Source organism: Sander vitreus, chromosome 18, assembly GCF_031162955.1.
Source record: "Sander vitreus isolate 19-12246 chromosome 18, sanVit1, whole genome shotgun sequence".
NCBI classification, from domain to species: Eukaryota; Metazoa; Chordata; class Actinopteri; order Perciformes; family Percidae; genus Sander; species Sander vitreus.
Window position 1 is genome coordinate 11,463,063 of NC_135872.1, and position 16,049 is coordinate 11,479,111.

Consider the following 16,049-nt stretch of genomic DNA (forward strand, 5'->3'; position numbering starts at 1 on the left):
TTATATTAATAATCTAAACCTACAAACTAACTAAAGCTAAAGTGGAATTACCGGTACTCAAATTAATAAAGTAAATGTTATAACAGACGGAACTTATTGTGTACATGGCCTTAAAGAAGGTATTTATGGCACTTGCCCTTTAAGAAGTCGCGCATGCGCAAATCAGTGAGAAAGTTAACTGCTGAACTTCGTAGTCAGAAAAATTCTGATTTATAAAATAGCAGGGAAAACACCATTGAGTTGACATGGCATTTCGCCGAAGAAACAAGAGTTACCCATTCTTCAGCCAGGAATTCTTAATTCAAAACCATGCCGACATCGTCTTCAGTTTGGTGATTTTCATTTTGATTGGATTGATGTTTGAGGTGAGATGAACTCAGATTATCTTTTCCTTCCCTCGTCTCGCTCAGCTGTTTTAAGATGGCAAGCCCGCTGCTGCACATTCAAAGATGTAACTTTGTGCGAAGTTGAAACGTTAGGTCGAAATTATCTTTTGCTTCTTTTTTCTTTTTTTATGTTTGCTTGATTGTCTGCATCTGAGCTTTCTAGCAGTGTAAGGAGTTCCGTGTATATGATGGCTGCTTAATACTGCAGTTTTTTTTAACAAGTTCTGTTAACAATGAATGTTGCTTAGTTCGCAGTCAAAGTAGCGACGTATGCTTTTAAACTAAGCAAGAAAGTTACAGCTGAAAACAGCTGGGTATAAACGGCACCTTTACACGTTTATTGCTAGTTTATATGGTCAAAGTTTTCGGTGTCTTGCTCTTAAAACTCGAATTTCTAACGGAGTTTTAACCGTAGACTGCGAAAAAAGAAGACTTTCAACCGGGATGCAATTGAAAACTCATCTGTTGGCATAGCTAGGCATAAGTGGCTACTTATAAACAACATACTGTGACTTATTTGTTTCCTTAAATGTACGTTTTTACCCTTTTGACAATGTCTTGTTCCAGTTTCCAGCAAAAACGTACCGCTGCAACATTTTGATTCCAAGATTTGTCAGTTACCGCAGAGAGCCTAGTTAAGGCAGGAAGTAAATCGTTTTCAGCATTCAAATTAAAAGCACCGCTTTTGCTTAAAATAGAATTCAAGCAAACGTCCGACATGGAGGGGCTTTACTTTGAAAAGCGTAGAGGGAAACTGTATTACTTTTCGTCGCTAGCTTGGCAGTGGTAGTTAACTGCCACGTCTCAATCTTTGAGCTGCTGGTTCTCCGCGGGCTCAACCTTGGCCGCTTTGACCTGAAGGGGTTTTCACAATTGACGTACAGTGACTGTATTAATGAGGTGTCTCGTTAGAAAATAGCTTTTTCTACGTGCGCACAAACTGACTCCCCAGGCTGCCGCTTCAGCTTTTAGTAAAGTTTCAATCCGGAACCCTGGTTGGGCTCACACAGCTGGCCGAGTAAAAAAATAACTAGGGGATTTCCTTAATTTTTCTCGTTTCGGAAAAAGAGAACAACAGTGCTGCAGCTGGTCTTGAATGTGACATTTGACGTAGACGGGTCACCTGTTGCCTCGGCGTGCAGGGAATGACTGGTGACTTGTGGTGCCCAAACTGGGGCTAGGGGACCAACGGTCCCTTCAGGATGCCTCTTTGCGTAGTCCTATCTTCTAAAAAAAAAGGAATGCTTAAGACAAAACTATAAAAATTCCCATAATGTTCCCAACCTGATGGGACTTCCCCAAGGGGTTGAAGATAAATGTGAGGGCTCACAAAAGTGTATCTGAAAATCACCATTTGATCGAAAAAGTTACAGTTAATAGACATAGACAACCTGTGAAAGGGGCTGCAGCTAGACATTGCTTTATTTAAAGTGGTCACACGCTTGAAAAGGTTGGAAAACACTGTACTAATGCATGTCTTTGTAGGGATGCTTGTCATAGAATAATTTGGGAAGCTCGGTTATGCTTTCACATCCCAAGTCAATACAAGCCTTGTCACGCCAGCACCACTACTTTTAGCTCCTAGCAAGTTATTATGATTCTCTCTTGCTCGCTATCCCCATACACACTCACAACACCTGCCACAAACATACTTCGATGATACTTTGATGTCCGGCCTCTTGAGCTTCACTGAAATATGTTGCTAATTACCATCTCATCTAATTTCCAGGCAACAGCCAAGACGGCCATACTGTTCATTCAGCCTCAGTACAATGTCACCACACTATCACCAGGTATGCAGTGCAGTTGAGGAATTCTTATTTAATACTTAATACTTTAATCCACAGTCTATGACCCATCTACCTATTTTGAACTCCTGCAGTTCATACATTTCACAGTTTCACTTCTGCTGTTCCTGCATTTTGCATCATTATATTACTGCCATTGAATTGTGATTACAAAATGAGTTAACATTGCTCCAGGATCTTTAACACACCTTGATTGCCGTGTGTATGTTTAACCCGTCCTGTGTGTGTGCTTAGAGGGCGAGGTGACGTTGTACCATTACGGATGGAAGGATTCTGCCACCATCCTCTTCTATTTCTTTACCGCCATCATCCTCCATGCAGTAGTGCAGGAGTATCTTCTGGATGTAAGTTACCCAGTCACTGTGGCACAATGCATCAGTCAGTCAGTCACAAGATTAGGCATAGTGGATGTCACACAGGGAGGTCCTTATATACAGCAATAATACTGTCAGAGTGATAGACATATAAAGGCAAGAAAAGACAACAAATATTGCAAATGGCTCCCTGGTCCCCAAAAGAGGCAGCACAGTAATGAGTAAATATTAAAATAAGGGCATCGCATTTATTTATATTGAAATAAATAATTGCTAGTGTAGAAATTCAACACTGCCTCTGTTTACCATGACTCGTACCAAAAAAGGAACCTTTTGGAAATTGTTAGGAAATTATTCAAACATTACGGACCCATAAAATGGCTAATATTAGGAATCAGCAATAATATTAATAATATAAGGGACATTTACGTACAGTACATGCATTATATTCCATCAATGTTAGGGGATATGAAGAATCAGATTGTTGTGCGTTCATGAACCTGAAAAAACATAAAATCTCTGCGATGTTTTACTCCATTTACTCTTTCCTCAGTAAGAGTATGCTATTTATGAATATATTCAAGGTTATGAAGATACATCAGGGTTCATTCGCATTTTAACCAATACTTTTCCATGACTTTTTCGGTGACTATGATTTCCTGAAAATGTCAGTCGACATTATACAATAACAATACAAATCTGTGTTAAAGTTTTCCCCTTAGAGGTTTAACAATAAAATGAATGACAATTTATGTGGTTCGTAGTGGGATTCGTAATATCGCGCCCCGACTAGAACGTTGAGGTTAGGACGACGTGAAATACATTTATTAATCACGTATTATTATGCTGTGTTAAAAAAAAAAATTCCATGACTAACCTTTCCAGGCCTGGAATTTGCATTTTTTAAATTCCATAACATACCAGGTTTTTTTCAAACCGTATGAACCCTGATACATATTTAGTGTTTTCGTCCAGTTGCACTTAAAGGGACATTTTGAACAGAACTGTTTGAAACATACCACATCAAAAAACATAAGAGCAGCATTCTGTTTCAGACAGGCTGACATTGCTTCAGTTCTCAGAGAGAGAGAGAGAGAGAGAGAGAGACAGACACATTAAATCCATCTGAAGGTATGAGCCCTTGTGTCATTGTTTAGAAATAGGCCAGCGAAGAGGAATGAGGTTTTATTTTAGATCCATCAGCACGGTTTCCAAAGTGTCTTTAAACAAATACTTCACAGAGGAGAGTTTTCAGCCGCAACCATAAATAGTATCTGCTGCCTTTTCTTATCCTAGTTATTTGTTTTACCGTGACATTTCCTTGTGAATGACAATTCAAGCAGTCAACCGGCCACCCATTATGACTGGATCCTGCAGCATTCACACGATCTCTTGTACTGTTCATGTTGCAGAAAGTGAACCGACGTCTCCACCTCTCAAAGAGCAAGAATACCAAGTTTAATGAGTCGGGTCAGCTGTGTGTTTTTCACTTGGTGTCGAGTGTGTGGAGTTTTTACATCCTCATAACAGTAAGTGAGAGTTGTATCATATTACAGTATTCATTGACAACTTCCTACTTTAGGAAACGTCACATATATTCTTAAACCTATCAAGGATAACTAATGTATTTCTCACACACTAATGAACAACAGTATAATGTGTTGTATTATCTGATTTCTTCACACAGGAAGGATATCTCCTGCATCCCAGCAGCCTTTGGGAGAACTATCCCCATGTACACCTCAGGTATGACTGATGTGTTCATGCTTTGTCAATGTTATATTTACATAAAAAAATGTATATAAACTTTTAGAGCTAGTCAGCAAACAAGTACACTTGATTATCTATCTATCCTATACATATACATATACATATATATATATATATATATAACTATATATATATATATATATCTCTCTCTATCTGCCTACACTACACACACACACACACATTTGATAAGCTTAAAGCAGTGATATGTCTTTAAAAAAATACGTATGTTAAAACACCTGTATTTTGCAATGTGTTTACTGATATTTTAAGTTTAGAGCATATTAAGTTGTCTATTTCTTTACAAAAAGTCACATATATAAGTGCTTATTGCCTATTTTATAGCTGACAAATACTACTAACTGGTATTCAGCTCAAAATGAACAATTCCTTTTTTAGAGAAGTTTTTTTTTTTAGAATAAATGTCTTTGACCCTTTCCCCTACTTTCCTTCTGCCGGTCTGTGTTTCTGGTCCAGGTTTCAGGTGAAGTTTTTCTACCTCACACAGCTGGCCTACTGGCTCCATGCCTTACCAGAGCTCTACTTCCAGAAAGTACGCAAGGTCAGTAAGGAGGCCCTGGGAACTGGAAGACTTCTGGAGTGTGAATAGATAAGCTGTGTGCGTGTGCGTGTGTGTGTGTGCGTGCGTGTGTGTGTGACAACAAAAGCCTTAAAAATACGATACCTTTTGCAAAGAGATGCTGTTTGTTTTTCAGGAAGAGATTTCTCGCCAGCTCCAGTACATCTGCCTGTATCTGCTGCACATCGCTGCAGCCTATTTGTTAAAGTAAGCATCCAGCAGAAGGATCTTTGTTTTACCTACAAATAATGAAACACTGAAGTTTAAGTTTTGAAAATCCTTACAATTCTCTGCAGCAGCTGATTCAAAGTGGTGTTACTGATATTATATAAAATACTGTATATGGTTTTTATAGAACCCTATATATATGTGTGTTCCCCACTGGCTTATGCTCCTTTGTCCCCTTATCTATCACCTGCTTCCCTCTTGTGTAGTTTGAGTCGTGTAGGCCTGGTACTCCTCTTCCTCCAGTATGTGTCAGAACTGGGCTTCCACATCGCCAGACTCTTTTACTTCACTGATGAGAACCATCAGAAAATGTAAGTTTTAAGTGATCAAGCTTTTAGTCCTATTGACTTGAAATAAATATTTATTATGTCCATTTAAAAAAAAAAAAAAGATTACATCTTTGCTGTGTGTCATGATTCAGGTTTGACCTGTGGGCGATCAGCTTTGTGTTTACACGGATGGTTACTTTGACCCTGATGTTCCTGGTTGTTGGCTTCGGTTTGGCTCGTGGTGAAAACCAGGGGCTGGACTGGGAGATGGGCAACTTCAACACTGTACTGATAAGGTAATGACCTATGTCCAACTTCTATGGATAATAAATTATTTTGTGGCACTTCTATTACTTTTTACAGCTACTGTGACAACTGTATAGTCAAAATGCACTTACCATCCATAAAAGAAGTGTTGACTTTTTAATGTTTTAGTGTTTTACAACATACATTCAAAGTGGATGTAGTCAGGAATTTTGACACTGATTGACAGAAAATGACTGTGTCTCAACAAATGGATTAAATGGGGTTTGAAATGTCACCACTACATTGTGACATTTTAATGTCGTCCATTTTCCAAAACACACGATTGCATTAATCTTCTTGCCTTTGGGTCCCTTCAGGATGACTGTTCTACTGCTGGTATGTTTGACCCAATCTTGGCTACTCTGGAAGTTTATCCGCTTCCAGCTGAGGCGCTGGAGGGAGTTCAGACACGAACAGGCTGTTCGCAAGAAGGCTGCCGCAAAACAACCCCTACGGCCACTGAAGAGAGACTCACGTGAGTTTAAACACCTGCTCAAACAGGTTTCCTAACACTGACGTCCGCTCCTGGTAGTTACAGTCAGGAGATGTGACTTGATTCCTTACTCAAACCAACTTCCCCTACTTTCTTTTGTCCTGATCACACTGAATGTCTGGTATGTACTACATTATTAGAGATCCTGACTTCTTACTTCTGTCTCTCCTGCTAGTTGGTCACCATGAAAATGGAGTTCTAAAAGCTGAGAATGGAGCCTCTCCTCGGACCAAAAAACTCAAATCCCCCTAAGATAACACATTGACTGGCCTGAACAGTGGCCTTAGCCCTGGCTAAGGTTTCTCATCAGCACAACAGGGAAGCTGGCGGCCACTGGCCACCAAGCCTCTTGTTGAGTATGTCCTGAGATGTTATACGGACTCAGACTACAGACTTAGGCTTGAATGCTGGAAAATGAAATCCAAGGAAATCCCTCAAGACATTTACTCTTCATATCAGTATTTTTTTATACATCCACGCAGACAGCTATCCCACCCTAAGGAGCAATATTGTATGCCGAATGACTAAAATGTACAGTGAACACAGTATATGGCACACATGCTATTGTGTCTGTCAATGTTGAATGTGTAGATGCATATCCTCATACACAAGTACTGTATTGGTTGTAGTGTTGTCCGATTTTCACAGCTGTTTTCAGCTCGTCATTGAGCCGGCTTTGCTTGTTTTCTAGTCTGGTCCATTGGAGCAGAACATTTTTACTGATGATATGGTATGATATGAGCTTACTGTATGCTGGCCTTAACAATATCTCTTTACCATGTCAGGGAAGAGATTTTGGCCAACCAATCACCTGGGCTCCTCCCTATGATTTATGTCTGTTTGAAATCCTTGATTCGTCACTGGTCACTTAACAGAAAAGCATCACGTATGTATGTTGGATATTACCGCATGTTTTTTTTTTTTCATTTAATTGTTTTGTTAATTACTTTATTAAATAATGCAATTTTCGGAAATATTGTGACTGAAGTCATTTTTCTACTGTCTATTTTCATTTTATACACTTGACATATATGTCAACAAAAATGGCAACATTTTCAATCGTCTTCATAATGTTTTATTTTGCGGCAATGAAAAATGCATGCATTGACAGTTGGTAAATAGAGACAAATACATGCAGAATTACATTTTCTACATTTCCAATGTTCTTTCATAACACAGTAAACAGCAGGGTGTTCAAGTGATTCTGAATTGGGTGTCTGCAGGTGGACTCAACCGAGGGTGGCACTGAGCATGGTGGAGTCCCATCACCTATGCTTTTAGCTAAATGCTAATTACAGCATGCTAAAAGTGTCCCTGGTTTGGTCTTCTGTTTGTTTTATGTGGCTGAGGGACCATAGTTTTCTCGATAAAATGTATGTTTGATTGCTCACCTCAAACATAACTTTGTATTTTTGAAGTAGCCAATTAGATTTTAGGGTAGGCCTTGGCAACCGCTTGGTAAATGCCCGATTATTAGAAGGGTATTTTGAGCTTGATCTCAACACCAGTTGAGAAGCTGTCAGATTTTGCCAAAAAACTTTTTTCAAATCACCTTTTCTGCAGCAGGCCCACTGTTTGTTTATTGTGTTACGAAATATTCAGCAATGGTTTTGCTTTGATTTATTTTACTCCCATTTATTGGGGAGTGAATAACTTTTGAGGCAATCCAGCCTTCCCTCACATAATGAAGATGGCTCTGCTACATCGTCACCTGATAAAGAATGAAAAAAGCATGTGCATAAATTGTTAGTCAAACATTTTAAAAAAAGTGGAAAAAAATTATAACTGACAGAAAGTTCTAGAGAATTTGCTAGATGGCTGTTTAGATATTTACCATTCTGGTCAGCTGGCTGGTTATTTGCGGTTGACACACCCAGCTTCTGTCGCAAAGAATCCAGTGTCTGACACGGGATCTGGCGTGCGCTGGACTCCAGGTACGTCAGCACAAAGTGGTCAGCATTGGTCAACACAAAGCGGCGGCTGAAAACTACAAAAACAGACGAGAGAGGGAGGAGAAAGATGCCATCAGCTGAGATTTTAGGTTATTTATTGATCCTCTATTGGAAAATTAAATTAAACGCAATTATAATAGATGTCTTTCTTAATGTATCAAGGAAGACATGTACGGTACAGCAGCAACATGAGTTATACATTATGAATAAAAAAAAATATTCCTTTAGGAAACCAAGACACAGTAAGTAAATACAGGCTGTTAAACTGAGAATGTTACCCTTCACAGTGGCTCCAATAGCTAAGTCTGCAGGTGAGTAGAACTCAGGTTTGGCCGCTGTAGAGTCTGGCTTGGGGACGTGTGTCTTTTTCAGGACCTGGCCACCAATGATACCGGGGACGGGCTTTTCAAAAATACTGATCATGTCATCGGACAGGAAGTAGGACAGTATGAAACATCGGTCCTCATCTGCGAGATTCTGGGAGTCCTGGCATGTCAAGTAATGATTGAGAGGGATTACTTTTGTATTAGTCTATACATTGTTTTTGAGGAAAGCGTTGCATATCATACCTTTAAGCAAGGAGGGAAAGGATCTGTTTTGTTGATCGATGGCTTTGAGTTTCAGAGAATGCAGTTTGGTGACTTGGTAAGTACATATAACCAACTCATTCAGAAGGTTAAGTCAAAGAAGCAGCAAACAAACATGTTCTCACATATGTTGACTTACCAGTCTGGCACTGTAGCGCAACACTTTGTTTTGGTTTTCCAGCATCTTTAGCACATTCTTTTTGGGAGTCTTAGGAATTAAAGACAAACAATTCTGGAGAGAGTCTTCAAGTGAACCAAATCCATTATAGGGAGGAACCTCCTGTAAATATGGACAGGATAGAGAAATGAATAAGAAAAAAATAATGATCTAGTATAATAACATAAAGTCACATACCCTCAGGCAATACAGTTTATATAGTTTTGTAAAAGGACAAGAAAAGACGAAGATGAAAAATACATTTCAGTTTCTCACCTTTCTCTCCTGAAGCAGGTCAGTCTTTTTTGGTACCCCTGAGGGTTTCATCTCCATATCAGGGTGGTTCTTTTGGTAATACTCTTTAGTGAAGCCATCACAGTCATAAAGCAGGAAGCGACGGCCCATCAGCTTTATCGTTTGACCCACATGGAAGTCTTTGGGGGAGTAGTACTCATCTACTTCCGCTGTTGAAGCCTCCAGCACACAGCTGGGAAAGGTCTCTGGATAGAAATAAGTAGACTGCTGTTATTGCTATTCATTTGTCTTTAAATCTGTTTTATGTTGTTTCTTCTTTTTTTTTAAATCAATTCTGCTTTTTCTCTGTAGTGCAAAGAATAGTTGACCAAACATTATAACCCATACTCAATTACAGAGCAATATGATGTAAATTGTGCTGTAAATGTGATGTTACTTTTAAAATGAGAGTCACTTTCCAAAGGCATCAAAGAGACACCTGAACAATGCACTGTGTAAGATCTAATGCAATTATATATGTCAGCTATGTCTGTAAATCATTCCTCTTGCACCACTGTACATATTGTATAATCCCTCCAATACTCACACTTTGCACCACTGTATATACTGTATGGTTATTTATTCTGTATTACCATAACCATAGTCATAGCCTGTACATACCTGTAGTAATTGATACTCATATAGACACATATCTATATATTTGTATATCATTTCATACCTTGCACTCTGTAAATACTGTATCATATGTTATTTAATCACTGTTTAAAGCACTTCTGGTTAGACGCCAACTACATTTCGTTGCTATGTACTTGTGACATGTGCAATGATAATAAAGTTGAATCTAATCTAATGGTGACACAGACACAGCGTTTCATCTCACCAGACCCAGGTTTGATTTTCTTGGGTAGCTTCAGTCTGTGCATCAGGATAGGGAAGGGATCGCGTCCGCTGTTGGGTTCACGGACCGCGCTGACCTCCACTGTGTCGTCTGCCAGGTAATACTGGATGGTAACAGGCCTGTTCTCCCCGAACAGAGAGTCAGCATCTTCCCACAGGGCAAAGAAACGCAGCACCTGACCAAGAACAGGTTAACAGCCTGAAACTAGAATTGGTATGCGAAATGCAAAATCTCAATGTACAAAGACACCTGATTAACGATGCAAGATCACTTCACAAGATCACTTATTTCAAACATTTCAGTGGTTACGAACGACACATTTTTAGGTTGACTTTGCATTTTTGTGCATGTTTTATAAGAGTGGCAATTAACTTCTACATTTAGCTTCACTTATAACTGTTGACACAGGCTCAATCTTATATTGAAGAAACACATACTTTAACAAAATTGATATAAGTTATATAAGTTGAGCTAGGTGACCTAGACTGATATCTGCAAAAGCCAAAATAACATCATGGCAGGTATAAAAAAAAAAATATATAGATCATTTTTGTTTTCTAAATAGCTTGAATAGGAGATGTCATTGTACTCCTGATTCTCTGTTAATAGCTGTCCAGATTAGGGTTTGTGATAATTGCCCAGTGAATTTGAAATGGAGGAAATTCCCTTTACCTTAGGATCCATGGTAAGAAACTGGTATCTGCTGTCAAATTGGGAGGGTGTTGTGTAGGCTGAGGGTTGTGAAGGCTGAGGGTTTTTGCGACGTTTGCCCTGAGGCATCGGCTCAGGGTCATTCAGAACAAAGCCCTCACTTTCCAAGAATTTCTATATATGAGACACAGACAGAGAGACATTCATATTTTTGTGTCAGACACAGAAAACAATAAAGATACACAATGCACTGTTAATTTATTCATACAGGGTGTGGTAGAATGTGCTAAATTTAGACTAATAGTGCCCTAGGTCACATTCGTAGGGTAAAGCCCAACATGTTCCATTCGGAAACACTTCATCACAGCCTGTGTAGACCAGGCTGTACGGCAACTCTGGGTTTTTAGAGTTGAGGGAGAATAAGCAGCTGAATGATAACAGAAGGCTCGGGCCTGTGTGTTTCTCTTCCTAAGGCCCCCGGAAATAGATAACGCCCTACACACAGGGAAGACACTGTTGAACGAACACACACACACACACACACACACACACACACCCCTTAGGATAGTCTCTATTGCAGTATGGTCAGGCTGACATTGTTTTCATTCTGTGCTGAGGTGTAAGGATTAATGATTTAGGTAAGCGAATGTGTTTACTGCACCAGTAATATCTTCGTTTGCAGTGAAGGTCAGAGAAACTCCAAATTTGGTAAAGAGCTAAACTTACTATAACACCTCCAGCAAGAGTTAAATACTCCTTGAAAAGGCAGAAATCCTCTGAGTTGGGATGGCACTACAATATTAAACGCTTCTACTTCTCCTGAAACTTCTTCCAAGTCTCTGAATTTTGGCTTTCCAAAATTCTACGACACAGGGGAGTGTTGTACCTTTGTAAAAGCATCGCAATGTGTGATGTGGTACTTGAATCCGTACACCTCCAGGTCCATGCCAATATTGAGGTCTGTCCACTGGTAATACTGTCCATGTTCATTATTGGGCAGATGCTGGCGACTGACCCGTTTCCCCTGCGGCATCCCAGAATTCTCCACCATGGGCTCAACCATGGACATCGTGTCATCCTCAAGATAGTAGTTAATTACCACGGGACGCACACGGAACTCCTCTTCAGCTGAAAAGGGGATATTTTCACGAAAGTATGCATAGTAGCGCAGCACCTACAAGACAAGAGGGTGGTGAAGAAGAGACAAACAAGAAATGAATTGGACAGTTGGTTGAACAGCAACATCTTTTTTTTTCAAATACTGGTCTTCCTGGCCTTATTGTACCTTCTTGTCAAGGGCCACATAGGCTGGGATGAATTCTTCTACTACGCTCTGTTCAAAGGAACCATAAGAGACGTCTGGTGTCGAGGAAAACTCACTGATCTCTTGTTGGTTCAACTGCTCTGATAAAAGAGGATCCTGTTCAATGCCCACAGTGGGTTTACGGGGGAAAGCATAACCATTCTTAAAGTCCAGTGTCTGGGGACGATGGAAGGCTGACTTCTGCAGAGAAAGATCATTGAGGAGGGACTACATTAACTCTGGTAGATCACAATACAAATCCATCTCCAATCACATCACACTGCGATTCATATGAAATGTAACATAAATATCAACCATGAAGTTAAAACAAATGAACCCACAGTGACACTAAGCCTTGCTGAACTTTTATTGCACATATGAGACTAAAACTATTAAAATCAGAGGTGTTGTAGTGCTTCGGCCCGTCTTTAAGGGCTGCTATACGTTTTGCACGCCACCAGATGTCTCTGTTTGCGCTGTGTTTGAAGCCCCAAAGCTTTAAATCTTCTTCGGCACAAATAGAAAGAAAGCCCCAAAGCTTCATAAGGCCATATTCACCCATCACTATAATAAAAACAACAGTAACAATGACTATCACATGAATAATTATTAAAAAAAAAGTCACAATGTTAACAGTTACAGTAGTTAACTGAATGGCAATATATAGATGTGGTATTTTAATGCAGGCAAAATAAAACAAGGCAAAATCATAGACTGTAAAAATAATTTGTAATAATTCAATTTTACAGTCTATGGGCAAAATACATCAAAGTGATTGCTGACTGAAAAGATAAGGCACTGTGAGTCTGTTGGGCTGGTCTGGAGCAGGCTAGCTGCACAGAATAAATCTCCATGGTAACTTGTATGCCACTGCTTTCATGAAACCGAATCAGAATCAGCTCTAATGAGCAAGTACGTGTGAACACATACAGTAAACCTCGAATTTGACTCTCTTTTTTGTTGCTCTCAATGTACATACACAGAAATAGACATATGGCTAAAAACAGTGCTGATGGTCCAGGTGCTGGATGAGATTTTTTTCCTCTGGTCTGTCATGGAGTTTGTGATCACCTGACTGTTTGGCGCTGGGACAGTGAGCTGGGTGAGTTTGGTGTGTTCAGTGCTGATGGTCCAGGTGCTGGCTGACATACATCCTCTTCATGGATCCTGAGCGCAGGTGGGGCGGTCTGTGTGTATGTGTGTGTATTGGTTGTTTGGAAACCCATTCAGGTCATGGCCAGTTGATGGGTCCCTACAGTGTGAGGGGATGGCAGACTGTAGTTGGTGATGTCCTGCAGGCCTCTCTACACAGACGCAGAGTTGTTGACTGAGAACTTGTTTTTTTCAGCTTTTCTCTCGTCATTGTGTTTCTGGCCTGGTTGTAAAAAGGTCTGTTCCCACTTCTGTAGGGCAGGCCTCCTCCTTGGCATGACAAAGCTGCCTGAGTTTTGCTGTGAACCTGGGTTAATGATTGCTGTATGTGTAGAAGGTTTAAGTCGGCACACACGTCTTCACAAAAACGGATGTAAGATGTCACAGTGTCAGTTCATCCAGATCCGTAGCTGGAGCCTCAAAACCCTCCTATCAGTGCAGTGAAAGCAGGCCGGTCACTATCCGCTAACGTTAGCTACAGCTTTGCTTCGTCACGGGAAAATTCAGCCAGGATAACTGGAAAACCCCGGTTTTGTGAAATAGCCATCTGTACATTATAATGGAATACAATACAACCCTGGAATAAACTATTTCATCTCGCAAATTTTAGCTAATAGCATCCTCAGTCAGGTCCAGTTATTGGACATTATAGAAAGAGAATAACAGCACATTTTCTTTTAAATGTGACTAATAGTAGTAAAACGTCAAAGCCTTAGCTACCTTATCATAATTGAAACTGTTAGCTAGCTAAGGTTAGCCACTTTTATGTTCAACTTTTCCTAGCTAACGTTAATTTACATGCTTACCGTCACATCCCGAAAGGTGTTTCCTGGTAAAAATGGTAGGCCATGGTTCCAAGACATTGTCGGTCTTAAAGTACGTTTTTTGTTTGTTTAATATGTCCTTATCGCCACAAGATGTTTAACAGTATACTTTTCGTGATTTGTGTTAATAATTAGGTTTTGTTACCGCGTTAACTGGTCGTAAATCTACGGTATCCATGGAAACGGCACGGCACAGCAACAATATAAAAAAGTAAACACATATTTCTGAAAACCTAAGAAAATAAAATAATATCCAGGATGATATGAAGTTGTTTTTAATTAGCTTACGTGCTACAATCAATCCAATTAAGGTTAATTGTCAGAAAATCATTTGCCATATAAATAACTTTATCATAAATGATTGACTTCATACACACTTGATTAAAATTGAAGAGCTCTTACTTCTCCACCAAGAGGCGAGTAACACCAATGCATCTCACTGATAGAATTGCCCACAGGTCATCCATCAGTTCACATCTTGTGATTTCGTGATGACATCATTGTACAGTGTGTTAACTCCATAGGCTATGTAATATCACATTATTATGAGATTAGAGCAGTTCCTTTTCTCTGAGTACCACAGTACAGAGCAAATATTGTGCATATTTGAAGTGACCGGACCACGGCCATGACAACAAATGATTAATGAATTTCATGAGTGTGAGTGGGTGCATGAGTGAAATAATGTACTGTAGTCTATGTACGGTGTTGTATGGTGCAGCAACAAAAACCACGATGATGTGTCAGAAAGGAGAGAACACAACTGAACCCAAGAGGCTTTCAAAAGTTCACTCCTAGTGATTCAGTACACTGAAAAAAACAATTTTGCCCATCACCAACATGCAAGGAAAACTTCAGGAAAGCGCACAGGACTTCCATCAGGCTGTTCTGAGCCTGAAGGAGAGGGAGTGACTACCGGAAGCGGTGACCCATTCACCCAAACGCTACTGCCAGCCAAGTCGTTGCCCAAAATGATGTCAACCCCTTCCCTTTCGGTAATTCAGGTCTCACACCAGCAGGCACCTCACCCTGCACCAAACCACATTCTAGGTTCATGCTATGCACTGGACAGGCAACACCTTCAACAACATCCCCAGAAAGCTTACCGTCTATGACTAACTCCAACTTTTAAAAGTTCTGGCCTACAGAGCCTGTGTTGCCAGTGTTACTGATGAACCCAGGAGCTGCCACTCTACTGATGACCCTCTGCCACGCCCATCTACAGTAGGCTACCTGCAAGGAAAGCAACCACACAAACAAAGTAACAGGCAGACATGATGAAGAGGGTCATCACAGTGACATAAATGCAAAACATAACTTCAGACTAAAATGTGCAGGTTTAAACAAAACAGTGGGCGAGTTATTTTGAACAGTTTATTCCAAGCACAGGAGTCATAATTTGTTCTCACTTTACCAGCTATCAGCACATTTTAACCCCATTCAAATTTAAACACAAGAACTGTCTTTATAAAAAAATCTATATAGAGTGGCAGTCTTTATGTGGATGACCCTATATCCTGTATACTCTCAACTAAACTCTCAGTTATGAAAATACCAAGCTTTTTTTATGAAAACTATAATTATTCCTACGCTTGAATCCAGGGCAGCGCAAACAGAGCTGGATTGACAATAGCTTATTTTATTAAACTGGTAGCATGATTCAAGAGACGCAGGTTGCACGTCCACTGTGAACCTTTTTTCAGTGCTGGTTCCTTCTCCAGACGAGCAGCGATTATCACAAGCATCAGGTTTAGCACTGGTATCTTTGAAATAAGGGCACTGTTGACACAAAACCTGAAAAATTATTTGTAGCAAATTTATCTGGTACAAAATTGGCATATTCTTGGTTACGTACATTTACATCTAGGGAGAACAGCAAGTGCAACGTGTGACAGAGACAAATTTTACACATGGTCCACAGTAATGATAAAAGGGGAATACGTATATGACAAAAAAAATAAATTGGGATATCCAATTAATAAATCATTTGACCAGTTATTGGGTTATACTGTACATTAGCTGCACTCTTGACAACAGTGACTTAATAGCTAGAAAAGGCACTGCACTGTGAATTAAACATACTGTATCAAAAATAAGGATAAATCACTAAACCTCTTTG

General features: G+C 39.8%; 2 protein-coding genes across 2 annotated transcripts; one reads left to right on the forward strand and one right to left on the reverse strand.

Moving 5' to 3' along the window:
• The first annotated feature begins 151 nt into the window (after positions 1-151).
• Positions 152-7,125, forward strand: tram2 (translocation associated membrane protein 2). The gene is made up of 11 exons (XM_078273937.1): positions 152-365; positions 2,116-2,179; positions 2,429-2,538; positions 3,921-4,037; positions 4,196-4,254; positions 4,753-4,837; positions 4,992-5,062; positions 5,290-5,394; positions 5,505-5,648; positions 5,976-6,133; positions 6,327-7,125. The coding sequence occupies exons 1-11, from the start codon at positions 246-248 to the stop codon at positions 6,401-6,403; spliced, it is 1,110 nt and encodes a 369-aa protein (XP_078130063.1). The 5' UTR covers positions 152-245; the 3' UTR covers positions 6,404-7,125.
• An 85-nt stretch (positions 7,126-7,210) lies between these two features.
• On the reverse strand, positions 7,211-13,969 carry efhc1 (EF-hand domain (C-terminal) containing 1). Its single transcript, XM_078274817.1, has 10 exons — positions 13,913-13,969; positions 11,937-12,155; positions 11,538-11,825; positions 10,673-10,825; positions 9,983-10,175; positions 9,124-9,347; positions 8,830-8,970; positions 8,382-8,589; positions 7,986-8,138; positions 7,211-7,862 (listed from the first exon to the last, which is right to left on the reverse strand). Exons 1-10 carry the CDS (start codon positions 13,967-13,969, stop codon positions 7,777-7,779), a joined length of 1,722 nt encoding a protein of 573 aa, XP_078130943.1. The 3' UTR covers positions 7,211-7,776.
• Positions 13,970-16,049: the final 2,080 nt, after the last annotated feature.

What these genes read in the sequence shown, in the direction of transcription:
- tram2 (XM_078273937.1), top strand. Translation starts at nt 246, where the DNA reads ATGGCATTTCGCCGAAGAAACAAGAGTTACCCATTCTTCAGCCAGGAA. An exon ending in ACTTCCAGAAAGTACGCAAG is followed by an intron (nt 4,838 to 4,991) that starts GTCAGTAAGGAG and finishes TTTGTTTTTCAG; the next exon opens with GAAGAGATTTCTCGCCAGCT. An exon ending in GCCACTGAAGAGAGACTCAC is followed by an intron (nt 6,134 to 6,326) that starts GTGAGTTTAAAC and finishes CTCTCCTGCTAG; the next exon opens with TTGGTCACCATGAAAATGGA.
- efhc1 (XM_078274817.1), bottom strand. Translation starts at nt 13,969, where the DNA reads ATGTCTTGGAACCATGGCCTACCATTTTTACCAGGAAACACCTTTCGG. An exon ending in ATTGCGATGCTTTTACAAAG is followed by an intron (nt 10,826 to 11,537) that starts GTACAACACTCC and finishes TCTCATATATAG; the next exon opens with AAATTCTTGGAAAGTGAGGG. An exon ending in CCAGCCAGCTGACCAGAATG is followed by an intron (nt 7,863 to 7,985) that starts GTAAATATCTAA and finishes ATTCTTTATCAG; the next exon opens with GTGACGATGTAGCAGAGCCA.